Raw genomic sequence first — 14,311 nt, 5'->3', positions numbered from 1 at the left:
AACTTTGGCAGAAACCGTTGTGTTCATGAGGGACTCAAACGCTCAAATAGAGAGGTAAATTGAGAAAGAACAATAACTTTATGGACCTTTAAAGAAAAAAACCCGATAATTATCATCGTTATTATAAATATTACTATTATTATTATTAGTAGGCAACTTGTTCTTGGTGGTGAGGAAAAGTAGCAGGTTATGTTTTGTCGCCCTCTGTAGGCAAACATGGTAACTACTACGCCGTAACAAAAGTCCTCACAACGTTAATGAAAGTAACGTTAACCAAGTTCATGATTTACTATCAATCAAAAATGCTTTTAAAAATGTTTCAAAGTTCATGAATCATCGTATTACACCGTGCATCGTGTCATGCGATTTGCTTTTCATTTTTGAGACGTCACAGTTGTGCGACGGAAGTGTCTTTTGTCGGACTCATGTTGATGACGTATCAACATGGGCTACCGTAGTAATTTGACAGCTGAACAACAAATGCTCTTAAAATGAGCTCATTAGTTACATAAACAGTTTAAGCCCGACTTTTTTCACATTAGCATGAACTATAACTGTCCTCTACGCTGCTACACCTGAACGGTCAGTTTGTTTTGCGGACTAAAGGCTGTTTTACAGACATCACCATGTCGTTCCTGGTGGACTCAGTCATCATGTTCACCTCACAGGTAACGTTGATAGTGAGTTGATAAAGTCCACACATCGCAACGTGTGTTATTTTCACTGAACAAGTTGATACAGCGCCAGCTGACGTTGAATTAAATGTTATCTACGTAACGTTCGCTCTGACTGAGACCATATTGAACTTCAACGTCCTGTAGTTCAACATGGTGTGTCTATCTACATTCATTTCATAATAGATGACACCCTTTACTCAATACTGAGAACAAACAGCAGTTTATGTGGATTCAACTGTGAATAACTCTGTATTGTCTTTCTTCATGGACCACATCTTTCTCCAAATAACTCTCATTTATTCCAACACAGGTGCTGTTCTTCGGATTTGGCTGGTTATTCTTTATGCGCCGTCTGTTTAAAGATTATGAGGTACAGTGTTATGAAACACAAGTGCATTTCCACCTGGTCATCACCAATAGAGCCGTAGGCCTCATCAATCGCTGGACGTCCTCTCTACTAACTGTTAACTGCTTTTGTGTGTGTTGACAGGTGCGACAGTATGTTGTCCAGGTGGTTTTCTCCATCACTTTTGCTTTTTCATGTACCATGTTTGAGCTCATCATCTTTGAGATCCTGGGTGCCTTAAGTAGCAAGTGAGTACATGTTCTGTGGACTATAACTCTGTTTTATTGCTGCTTCGTTGCAGATGAAGAATTGTAATTGTTGTCATGTCTTTGCCACAGCTCTAGGTATTTTCACTGGAAGCTGAATCTGTATGTGATTCTGCTGGTCTTAATCTTCGTGGTGCCTTTCTACATCGGATACTTTGTTGTCAGCAACATACGCCTGTGTAAGTATAGCTGTTTAGCCGGGTATTGAAAATAAAATGCTGCAACTAAAAGTGTCTTACGCAAGTTTGACGGTTGTAATTTCAAACACTGTGTCACAGACAGCTGTTTTCTTTGTGTCTGTGTGTAGTGCAGAGACAGAAGCTTCTGTTCGCTTGTATGGTGTGGTTTACCTTCATGTATTTCTTCTGGAAGTTGGGAGATCCATTCCCCATCCTGAGTCCAAAACATGGTCAGTGTGCATCCGTCTCCTCTCTGGGCACCTTTTACGCCTCGTTTCTTGTTCCTCATACTGTGTAGAGGCCTTCATCTGTAAAGGTGGTTGATAGCCAAGTGAAACACTGGTGTCCCTGTTGTCAGTCTGTTGTTGTCTTTTTTTTTCCCCCAGGCATCCTGTCCATCGAGCAGCTCATCAGTCGTGTTGGTGTGATCGGAGTCACCCTCATGGCGTTGTTGTCTGGGTTTGGTGCGGTCAACTGTCCCTACACGTACATGTCCTATTTCCTCAGGTAAGCTTAGCTGTGGGTTTTCTCTCAGGTTACCTTCAGAAGCCGCATCACACGGCTTGTTAATCTCAGCCTGCTTATATGCGTCGGACATTATTATCGGGAATGGCATATTGTTGTTTTCATGACACATGCTGCCATTGCTTTGATGCTTCCTGCTTGGTTCCTTTCAAAGGAATGTAACAGAGAGTGACATCCTTGCTCTGGAGAGGCGGCTGCTCCAGACCATGGACATGATTGTCAGCAAGAAGAAACGGTGAGTAAAAAAAAAAACATTGTTTATTGTTTATCTTGTTGATGGAATGAATACAACAAATTATTTTGCTACTACAATAAATTCTGTGTGTGTAGAATTGCCATGACGCGGAGGCAGATGTACCAGCGTGGGGAAGACCAGAACAAACAGACAGGATTCTGGGGCATGATCAAGAGTGTAACCTCTACACAAGCAGGCAGCGAAAGTATCCTTTATACTTATATGGACTATGATTTCAAAAAGTCTGTTACCAGATAACTGTGTACTAATTGTTTACAGTATTTGTAGTAGATGTCAGCCTTGACTTATTCCCTCCAGACCTATCTCTGATCCAGCAGGAGGTTGATGCTCTAGAGGAGCTGAGTCGGCAACTCTTCCTTGAGACTGTGGATCTGCAAGCCACTAAGGTAACACACGTGCATGCACACACACACGCACACACACACACACACACACACACACACACACACACACACACACACACACACAAGGCCGCACAAGCACACTGAAGAAACACACAGAGTGAATTAAAAAACAAAAATACAGAAATGCAGCTAGAAATAAAACAAACAACCCTGAGTTACTCCCTCCAAGTTAAGGTTGGAACAAGTAAACATTGCTATCATATAGCAAGTAATGATTGATTGGCAGGTTTGCAACACCCCAATGCCTCACGGAGCTGTAGCGAGTTTCAGCTCATTGTCTCGAGCTGTCCGGGCTGCAACTTTACTGTTCTGGTTAAAAAACAATGCACACTGCCTGCTCAGCACCAATCGGCAGACAGACACAGTTAGGGACTTGCTAGTGGACATTATAAAGCATATTTATTTAATTTGTTTTTTTTTTATAAAAGAGTATATTGCAGCTAAAGAGCCAGATATCTCCTTCAGGAGTTGGTGGAGACCAAAAACGGCTAAAAGGAGTTAATATTAGATTTACCTTCATCAGCTAAACACAAACTGGATCCCAAAGGAATGGTAATGTTGCTCCATAACTGCTGGATGTGTAAATAAGTAACTCTTTGCTAACAGGTGATTATAAGCTCTCAAGTGATCAAACACAGGTTTAGCATGCTTTAATGACTACTTTATGACTCTGTAAACCAAAGGCTCAGTTCAAGTATAATCTGTGGTGCGGTTTCTTTGACGACGGCGGACCGTCAACAAAGAGTCATCTCCCAAAACAAATTCTCAATTGCTGCTATCAGTTTGGAGCTTTATCAGCTTTTAAGCTGTGTACAGGCGTGGACGCTAGTTTGTGTTCCCCTTCAGTTGTTGTCATGCACCTCTTGTGTTCGTAGCTCCTCGGGTGATTATTAAGGCAGCGTGGTCAGCGCCGCTGAGGGAGGCATGAGCCAGTCAAAGCTTACGGAGCGAGTTAAAAACATACAAAAGAAGCAAAGAAGACATTACTGACGTACACTTAAGTCCTTTCTTCCAGACAGAGTTTAGCAATGTCTAGTTATTTCTACTTGTCCTTACCCCGACCGAACAGCTGCCATTGTATACACCTACTTATAAAGTTGTTCGCTTACAATGAAGTATTATCACATCCATAACACACACATCTATAGTAATGTCTCATTGGAGTAGTAGTTCTGCGCACCTGATGAATGTTAGTCCAGTATTTACTGGACTTGGAGTTAATTAGAGGGGCTAAGACTCAATCGTACAGTAAAAGTGCTATAAAACAATTAAAGGGGCCGAAAATCTCTGTAGAGCTGCAAACTTAATCCTCTTTCATTCTAGTTTTGCTGATTTTCGCTGGTTCAACCACACTAAACCTACCTAAACTGTAGTTCTATTAAACGTAAAACAAGTTTACTTAAACATCTGTCACATAAATACAAATCAGTTTCTATAAAAGATGCCACGAGTCAGGTTTATTACCACTACATATCATCACATGCAGTATAACATCACATGACCTTTTGATAGCGTACTGCCAGGTCTGCTCTTGACTCATCACATGGTTCATACAGATCAGATAGAAGAATTGTTCTGCAGCTGCCCACATTTGAACTGAGATTTGAGTTGGGGCTCGGCTATGGTACCATGCTGACATTACATACACACACCTTTATCTACATGCGATGAATGATTACTTAATGCTTTACCACCACCTTTCCTTATCTTTAGGAGCGAATTGAGTACTCAAAGACATTCCAGGGGAAATACTTCAATTTCCTCGGCTACTTCTTTTCCATCTATTGTGTTTGGAAAATCTTCATGGTGAGAACATTCACAGTTATATTCTGGCATTGTGTCTTTCCCTCACCTCAAAAAAGTACCTTTTATTTATTTATTTTTCAAAATGCCTCTTCTATCCACCACAGGCCACAATAAACATTGTGTTTGATCGAGTTGGAAAGACGGATCCAGTAACGAGGGGGATTGAAATTACAGTGAACTACTTGGGCATCCAGTTTGAAGTGAGACACACACACACACACACACACACACACACACACACACCTACCTGCAGAAATAGCCACGTTACACTGCATGACCTCCTGTAAAGATAATTGCCAGCACATTGTCGTCTCTCTTGCTGCTTTCTCTGCTGCGTACCTGATCATGATCGCGTTCAATCTTTTCCCACGTAGATGATTATTTAATTGCGTTATTGTTGCGTTATAGCGAACACTCTCAGAATATGGCACTACGTTTACATTTAAATAGATACATGATCTTCCTTTCCTACTCCCAATTAAAACATGTTTTGCTTTGTTTTTCATTTATTCTCTTTCTCAGGTGAAGTTTTGGTCCCAACACATCGCTTTCATCTTGGTGGGGATAATAATCGTTACATCCATCCGTGGCTTACTCATCACCCTCACTAAGGTAACACTATCACATGATACTTTGTTGAAATGGCTACAGATCTTGGGGCCAATAAATCTGTGATATTTTCTTTGAAATGATGCTGTTTAACCAACCATTTAATGCTCCTTGGTTTTTTTTAGTTCTTCTATGCAATATCAAGCAACAAGTCGTCTAATGTCATCGTGCTCGTCCTCGCTCAGATCATGGTGAGTGTGTTGCTTTTATAGTTATCTTGTAACACAGAGCACAGCCTCCAAACCAACAGATAAAGCAAAACCTTCTCCATCTGTCTCACTCCACCAGGGGATGTATTTTGTATCATCCGTATTGCTGATGCGTATGAGCATGCCGCTGGAGTATCGCTCCATCGTGACAGAGGTTCTGGGAGAGCTGCAGTTCAACTTCTACCACCGTTGGTTTGACGTCATCTTCCTGGTCAGCGCCTTGTCCAGCATCCTCTTCCTTTATCTCGCCCACAAACAGGCACCAGAGAAACAAATGGCCTTCTGATGCCCTACACCCCCAGCCCCCCCCCCCCTGGATTTGACTACTGACCCTTGGGTGACTTTGAATCTGGAATCTTGAGATATCCAGAGATCAGTTGGGTTTTTTTAATATGTGGGAGATAATTATATCGAACGCCTGTTCCTGAATCAGGAATGGCTGATTGTTGGATGCAAGTGATGGGGAACCGTTGGAGCACATTAGCAAAACACTTTGAAAGTGGACTTTCTTGAATTGAAATATTTGCGGAACAGACATTACTATTAGTAATTTAGTTTTACCTGCAAATGCAAACACTTACATTTTTATTATTTTGGCCAGAACGATCTTTTGGAGCTGTACGGTTCTGTGCTTCACTGCTACTGAAGTGTAAAAGGACTATATGAGGAAAAGATCAAGATGTCATTCATGATCTCCACCCTGAAGCAAAATATGTCAGTTAATTGTGAATAAAACCAAATACTCATAAAGTACGCTTATTTCAGATAGTATGTTTTCATTTATTGGTGTTGTAAAAATTGTAATTGATTCAGTTTCCTTTTAGAACTGTGAAAAAACAAGTTTTGAACATTAAATACAGGCAGCAGTCTTTGCATAGAGAAAAAAGACATGAAAGGTCACAGTATGTACTGGTGATAACAGCTGAAGCTCTTAAGCTTTGGTAGATGTTTTACATGACTCAGATCATTGCTCATCTCTAAGTAGAGCTATTTTCATCAAAGGAAGACAAAAGTATTCACGAAAAAGTATTCTCAGCCCTTTAATCATGCAAATATCCTGCCAGAGTTAAGATATCGTCAGTAAAAGTCCTGGCTGTCCTTTTTTTCCCCTGCATCTCTTGTCTCCTGTGATATCGATTGGATGATTGAAGCCCCCACAGCTGATTGTTTAGAAAATGATGGATCAACATTAGATTGACAAAGGCCGAATCGGAGAGAGGGTTTTCAGAGTCTCTCATCGATACTTTCTCCAGATGAAGATGATGGCGTCTAGAAGAGAGAGGGGAAACAAAATCACAATTATTTTAGACATCAAACATTTTTTTTCTCTGTGAAGGCTTGTGGTTGAAAAGATAGGAAAGAAATGACAAAACATGAAACGGCACAAAACAAACCACTGCCAACACTCATGAGTCTCGTACGTTTTGCAGGTCTGTATTCATAAAGTACTGAACCGATTCAAAGTATGACCTGAAGATGGCGCCAATGAAATCTCTAGGAGTCACCAAAGTTGTTCCAATTCATATTTAGGATAAATGTCTATGACATTTTGTGGCAATCCATCCAATAGTTGACAAGACATTTCCCTCAAAACCACAAATGATTACCTCATGGTGTTGCATTGGTCATCAGGATTCATTGTTTGGGGAACATCAATACCTCCAATAGTAGTTGAGATATTTCAGTCTGGACCACAGAGGTGGACAGACCGACAAACCCGACATTGCCATCTCTGGAGCCACACTGCTAGTGAAATATATGACCTGTGAGGCTTTACAAAGCACCACTCACCCTCTCTCTTGCTGGTTCAGTTGGGGTTTCAGGTCTGGCCTCCTCGTGTCTCTCCTCTTCCTCTGAAGTGTCTGCAGTGTGGACCTGAGCGTAAGATGTTTCTCCGAGCAGCAGGCGTGTGATGGTCACTCCTTGAGCTTCGAGTTGGTCATAGACGCTTTTGTTAGCCACCAGCAGCTCCAGAGAGCTGCCGCTGCTGCGGATCATCGCCACCACCTCATCGTGGCTGCTCTGCTCCACATTCACCCCGTTGACCTCCACCACAATGTCGTCATCCTCCAGATCCGCCGTGTCGGCCGCTCCACCTTTAACCACCTGAAACGAAGTGTTTGTCACCGGTTTGATATGAAAACGATGAAATGCTGGAGATTTCTGTACTTCCTACCTCCTTGATGTGATGTCCAGACACCCCCTGGATGCCATTTAGGTGAAAGCCATAGCCTGTTGAGGCCTTTTCCATCTTACACAGTTTGGGCTTGAGCTCCTCCTTCCTACTCTGAACGGGTGTGGATGGTTTGACAGGAGCAGGTAAATTGAGGGCCTCTCTGTAACTGGGCGGTGAGTTGGAATCCTTTATCTCTTCCAAGAAGACTATAGGAGACACTTGGCCCTGTGAGGGACACAACGATGACATTTAGATTGTCTGCATTCTATATTGAAGTTTTGACAGTGGCACCCTGAACTCACTTGCTTATACATTTGGTCCGTTTCTTTGTCCACCACTAGGAAGCAGCATTTGTTTCCACTCTGCCTGATCTTGTCCACCACCTGCTCATGGCTGCAGCTGTCCACCTCTTTACCGTCCACAGCTACTAGTCTGTCCATTTCCTTCAGACCGGCTTTTTCTGCTGGGCCGCCTCTGTCCAAGTCCTTGGTGAAGTGGCCTGCATGGAGTCAACGAGCACACTGTTAAAACACAGCCTTCTCTCCGCATTAAAATGCCAGTTGTTTGTAATATTTACATATGGCCTTGCCTGTTTGGTTCTTCTCCTCCTTGAGCAGGAAGCCATAGCCATCAGGTCCTTTGGTCAATTGGATGATGCGTGGCTTGTGTGGGAGATACTTGGGAGTGGCTAACCATGCTCCTATCTTCATATGCTTGCTCTGGAAGTGCCTGTCTGTTTCCTCGTCAACCAGCAGGAACATGATGCTGCTGCCGCCAGCCAGTTTGATCTTGTCCACCACTTGATCGTGTGTGGAGCCTTCTATGTTCTCCCCGTTAAACTCCAGCAGGCGGTCGTTGACACTGACCCCCGCCCTGTCAGCCACACTTCCTCTGATCACCTCTGTCATGAACAAACCCTGCTCACCTAGAGAAGATGTTATAGAAGATATGCAAAGATTAAACAGTTCTCTTCAGTCTGATACAAATAGTAGTAGCCTACTTTATAGATTAGTTATAAGCCATTAATAAGAACATTATTTGGTGGCCAGGTTGTGCAAATCACTTTGGCTTGTTTTCCTTCTCCTTGAATATGTCACTTGCTTTTGCCTTTAATGTAGGGTTTAGCCATTTCTGACAGAAACCCCGCCCCTTTCTTTCTCTAGTCTAGCCAATATAATCAAAATCGGCTCAGCAAATGACGTGCTGTTTTGACTTTCACCACAAGTCCTACAAGCTTGCTTCATTTGTAAGTATTTAAGTTATTGATGTTCTACATATCAATCAACTACAAAATACTTCCTCAATGGACACGCTAAAGATCTAAATGCATTACAACAAAGAGTCATTCTGGAGGAGATAACCAATTTCATATTTCACAATCTGGCAAACCCAAAAGTTTTCTAATTACGGACTTGTTCCTGATCTATAAAGAATTAGAAAAGTTGTTTTTTAACCAATAATAAAGCCAATGCAGTTACAATCTCTACTCCTAAATGTTCTCTTTCATCGTATAATCTACCCACATGGGTAGATGAATTAAACAGGTTTATTTGTATGTCGTTATTTAGTGCTTTTTAAAGCACTCTTTCATTCTCATTCTTTTCATCATATGATCCTAAATTGTCATTCCTTGACCTGTCTCCTCATCTCACCTTTGACTGAGCGAATGGAAAACCCATAGCCTGAGCTGGACTTAACCAGGTAGCAGAGTTTGGGTTTTAGAGCCTGTTTGGCCCCACCGTTGGCAACCGGTGTGCTCTGATTGTCGGACAGGTTCACTCCCGCTGCTTTGGCTTGATCGTAGGAAGCTTCATCCAGGATGTGAAATGTGACTGATGCTCCACTGTTTCTGATCAGGTCCACCACCTGTCCCGGGGGAACACATACACAGCAGAAGGGTTTTAATAAAGATGCCTGTAACAGTACAATTCAATCATCCTATGGAGCCTCAAAACTGACAGAATGTACTCCAACATATAACAGAATACATCCATACATAATACTGTTAGTTTAATGAGTAAAGTTGGGTGTAAGCAGAAATATAAAGCTTTTTACTATATATTTGACCTCTAATCAGTTAGTTAAAAAAAGCAGCAATTGCTTAATTTCTTTACTTAATCACCATTCAGTTGATGAATTGATTGAGACTCCTCTTCTATCTATATTTTACTAGCTTGTTTATTTTTTCGACTCCTTACTTCCCATTTTATTTTGGGTCTTCACACACATTTCATTGTTTATGTATTCTATATTCTCCGCATACAACATTAATGAAATTCCTCACCACTCTCACAGTAACTAAAACATCTTAGCAGCAGCAATCTAACGCTAACGCTACTTTGAAGTTGACAGACACCATACTTCTGTCTTCACAACATCATCTTCAAGTACATGTCTCTTGTCTTCATCGAGGACTACAATGGAAATAAGTCTTGGATTATTTGGGATATCCTTGACATTCTCTGTGTGATTTATTGTGTCTCCTCATAATGTTAAATATACTAAGCTAAAAAGGTTTAGGTGCTAAGCTGCTATAATGGGTATTCCCATATTCCCATGTCATTATCAAATTAGCAGCATGGAATTAGAAATGCCGTATTGGCATCAATCAAGTAAACTTTATTTGTATAGACCCTTTAATGCAGGTTAATGCATTTCAAAGTGCTTCACAGATGACTGATGAAAGTATTACATTTCGTATTTCACTCCATTTAATTAATAAGCTTCTACTACATCTTATCGTCTTTGGGGCTCCATATATATCTCAGAGTTCTTATTGATTTAATTGCACTGCGGTAATTCCACATCCTACTTACCTCTGAATGTGACAGCCCATCAACAAATGTTCCATTGACCCGCAGGATGCGGTCTCCGTCTTTCATGCCAGCCAGTTCAGCTGGACCCCCCATTTCCAGGCAGCGGATCAGGTGACCGTCCACAGCATACTCCACCCTCAAGTAGAAGCCAAATGAATGACCCGGCCTCTTGGTTAGAGAAATCACCTTCGGCTTGTACCCGGCCATGTCCTAACATATACAGGAGGAGAGGGTTAATAATAATAACACACACAATCAAAAATGATATCTTGTAATGCCCTTTATGACACAAGCTGCTGTCTCTCGTCACTGCATTTATCTCCAAATATTACTTAAGTAGTATATCTCAATTGCAAAATCAAAGTGACGATAAAGGAAATATTCTTAGCATATGATGTAGTAGACTATAGACATTTTGAGGCTGTGATATACAAACATAAACAAGGGACATACAATCATACAGTAAAGTGCTATTTTCAAGTTACTAATCTAACCCTTCAGTGAAGGAGTATCTGCAGTCATTTGATTTATTTGTTACCTGAACAATCTGTCCTGTCTCCCCCCTTTTCCTGTGACTGCTGTCACTCTTTAAACTGTCATTTAATAGCAGAACACCCTGGACCTAAAGAAGCCATATAAGTGCTGATAACTTCAGATGAAAAGTTAATCTTCCATGTCAGCACTCAAGTGGCAGTTAATTGTTAACAGCAGGCACAGCTGACCGTGGTGACGACTCTCCGTTATAAAGACAGCCTGGACTTTGAATTCACAGCGAGGAATTTCACTAATTTCACTGTACCCCTTTTATTAGTCGTTTCCATATGAGAAGGTTGTAAAGTATGTGTGTGTGCCTACTGGCTAACATAGTTATTGTACAGGATACTGTATGTTCTGTTAGAGTCACACAGCTTTTCCTTTGTTGTAACCACCGTGTACTGACAAGTCAAACACACCTAGCAAATATAAGATCCGAACAATTTGTGGTTTGGAGTCGATGTGCAGTTGTTATTTTTATCGTTAATACTGTTTTCCAACAGCCTTGCGCTTCCATGTGATGTGCAGCATAATGTCAAAATTCCGCTCCGATTACAGTTCATGCCATTTCATCAAACCTTGAAATCCCTGATTTTCCCATTATTTTTTTATTTATTTACTTGAAACAAACAAACAAGATTGCCGTGCTATACAGGAACAGTGCAACGCATGTACAGTACATTCTGAACTGAAACTAGTTGATGCCTATATTGAGTGCAATATTCAAAGCCAAGACAGTTTTTATGACAAATACCTACTTAGATGTACGATAAAATAAAAATGTTCACAGATTTCCCTTAAATTCAGCCATATTGGGTGTTTTTGAAAACATTGGAATCCCCACTAGAATTTAAAGTAACATTTTGTGGTTTTCAACAACAGTTTCACAATACACATTTGTTAAAGCATGCCCAGAAGAGGGCACTTTGTAGATTATAAAGTTAATAGATCCAGTATCAGAATTACACAAAACAAACATAGCTCAAATGAACTATATTGCCTTCATAAAAGTCCACTCATCTATTATTTTTATAGAGACGAAGAATTTATATTGTACTGCATGTTTGTGGTTTCAAATCTTTTTGGCTTGTGTGACCCATTAAAACGAAGCAGTGTCTACCTGCGGCTCCTTATCATGTTTGTGACCAACTCAACCAAAAACTGAACTTTCACTTAGTTTCACGTAGTTTTAGAGGCCTAAAGTGGTAAAAATTTCAGTAAATTTTCTTTTTTTCTTTCAATCAACAGGAAAAAAAACAACAATAAATGTTTTTTGTTTTGTTCCTAATGTCATAACTATTCAGACTTGGATGAAAATCTTGAACTGGCCTTTGAAAACATTCTGCTCTCTGTGTTAAATTATGTGATCATAAATTCCAGGTATACAGTATGGTGGAAGGTTTTCAAATGAAACTCACCAGCTCGTCTCTGCTCAGTGTCCCAGTCGTCAGGAGGAGCTCACCTGTCACTACTTTGCTGTTATCTTGTGTCTTCAACCTGTCCTCCTCCTCCCCCCCTCCGTCTCTCTGCAGGGACTTTGACGTGCCAAAGGTGAGCCTAAAGGGTGAGTTATTTAACAGCGTCTCGTGTCAGGAATGTCTCGGGAGGCGATGGCCCGGTGCAATCTGTGCTCACAAACGAAGATGGAACCACGAAGCAGTCATCTGTTTGGTGGTCAAAGGTTCACCACGCAGACGGCAATAAGCAATGTTAGGAATCATTATGGTTTGTATACATTACGGTCAGCATTACATTAAGGGAAATGCATCATGGGTAACCATTTGCATTGATCTCATTTCTATTAAGGTTTTTATTTGTGGAACAAAAATCTGTTTAAATACACTTCATATCTTGGCAGTATCGCATTACTCTAAAGCTACAAGATAAAACAATATCATTTGGGTGTTCATATTGCACAAACAACTATACTTTCTTAGCGTAAAATTTAAAATTAAAACTAACTTTACAAAAAATGAAATGATGGTATATAAAGACAGAGATGCCCCTAAAAAATCCTCTGTCAGGTTATGTTTTCTTTTTACTCTCATCTACCGTGGATAACTCTTTTGGTTCCTTCTATACGTTATATTTTGACACCTGTGCACAGTTGTTAATTTATTAGGTACAGCTAACTAAATTCGAAACTAATTCAACAGCCTTTATGAAGGTTATAAAGTCCAGGTTTTGCTCAACTGTTTCAGGGAGCTGATCATTCAGTGTTATGGTCACTTAAGAGACTGTAGTTTGTGGTTCTGTTGAATTAAATTGTGTTAAACTTCAACTCACTTCATTAGATCTTTATTGTCTCCTGGGACAATATACAGTATATATTTGCAGCAAGGTATCAACAAAACTAACTCAAATAGAACTTAACAGCCACAACAACAAAAGCTGTGAAAACAGAAGTTTTGACTCTGTTCTGCATGATTTTGTTTCTTCTAAAACTTCTTCTTTCTTCTAAATTGACAAAACGTCAGTCACACTTAACTGGTAAAAGCCTCGATAAACTTCAGAAAGGTTCAGAGAGTCTTTCTAAAAAGACAAAAAAGTTTGACCTACTAAAATACAATACTAAATAGACATCTATTTTAAGGGAGACACCCACAACATTCACAAAGTTCAGGGTGTACTTTCTCAAGAGTTATGGTTGCTGTGGTCTGTAACTAAGGGAGAGTCCTTTGGTTATAAAAGGCTTATTACAATACTGCTATCCTTGGGATGGGACAAAGGTGACAAAAGCTCAAGCTCAACCAATGCCAAGCAAAACAAATCTGCAAACTGTAAAAGTTAATTCTTCACTGTGCAAGACTTGTTTGTAGCTTAAGTAAATCTCAGTGAAGGAAAAGTGATTGATTTAAACATTGATGACAACACTTTTTGGTCCACTCAGTCGTCAACAGTTCTTCTCATTCCCTTTCTGAAACGAAATACATTTTGAAACATTTAGTTGACATTGTCAAAATAAGGATGGAGCTGCTGTGGACTGAGGAGAGGCCAAGTAACACCATTTAGGATCCCACAAGACGACAATCTGTTGGAGTGAGGCTCTGGCTGCATCACATTGCATTTCTGCCATCTACTGTTGTCATAAAGAATATTTCTGGGCATTTTCTAACAATGGAGAAATATATTATTGTTGGAGAGGTGCAATTTATTTACTTTGCATGCACTAATGCAACACATATTTTATATCTTCCACAAAAGTAAAAGATCCACTTTGTTTGGTTTCAGTTACATTTTGTATCTCTGAGACCAAACATTTCCTTTCCCATAAAGCACTTGCAAAGCCTTTTAGTCGACGCTTTGAAACATGCATTAGCTGCACTTTTATGTTATCCTTCTCTTTTTGGCACACTGCTATTTTTCAAAGCGAATTACCGCCACCAACGGTAATGCATATCGACAGATATGCATAACTGTTGGTGGAAAGATCGGCAGACATCCAATACCATCCTCTACAGTTTGCAGACTGTATCAAGTCGCCCCATGCTCATGCTGCACACTGCAT

The 14,311-nt window shown here is 40.4% G+C and overlaps 2 protein-coding genes across 2 annotated transcripts; one reads left to right on the top strand and one right to left on the bottom strand.

Moving 5' to 3' along the window:
• The first annotated feature begins 441 nt into the window (after positions 1–441).
• LOC306703966 (Golgi pH regulator) lies at positions 442–6,027 on the top strand. The gene is made up of 14 exons (XM_079170177.1): positions 442–668; positions 988–1,047; positions 1,168–1,271; positions 1,362–1,468; positions 1,597–1,698; positions 1,855–1,975; positions 2,148–2,228; positions 2,324–2,433; positions 2,547–2,635; positions 4,367–4,459; positions 4,564–4,659; positions 4,982–5,071; positions 5,194–5,259; positions 5,357–6,027. The coding sequence occupies exons 1-14, from the start codon at positions 627–629 to the stop codon at positions 5,561–5,563; spliced, it is 1,368 nt and encodes a 455-aa protein (XP_079026303.1). The 5' UTR covers positions 442–626; the 3' UTR covers positions 5,564–6,027.
• A 274-nt stretch (positions 6,028–6,301) lies between these two features.
• pdzk1 (PDZ domain containing 1) lies at positions 6,302–12,355 on the bottom strand. The gene is made up of 8 exons (XM_079170176.1): positions 12,222–12,355; positions 10,270–10,479; positions 9,106–9,319; positions 8,043–8,378; positions 7,756–7,952; positions 7,454–7,678; positions 7,069–7,383; positions 6,302–6,546 (listed from the first exon to the last, which is right to left on the bottom strand). Exons 2-8 carry the CDS (start codon positions 10,474–10,476, stop codon positions 6,502–6,504), a joined length of 1,539 nt encoding a protein of 512 aa, XP_079026302.1. The 5' UTR covers positions 10,477–10,479; positions 12,222–12,355; the 3' UTR covers positions 6,302–6,501.
• Between the last annotated feature and the right edge of the window lie 1,956 nt (positions 12,356–14,311).

Source organism: Pholis gunnellus (assembly GCF_910591455.1).
Source record: "Pholis gunnellus genome assembly, chromosome: 12".
In the NCBI taxonomy this organism is placed as follows: domain Eukaryota; kingdom Metazoa; phylum Chordata; class Actinopteri; order Perciformes; family Pholidae; genus Pholis; species Pholis gunnellus.
Note: the sequence above shows the minus strand (reverse complement) of the source record. Positions and strands in the feature narration are given on the sequence as shown.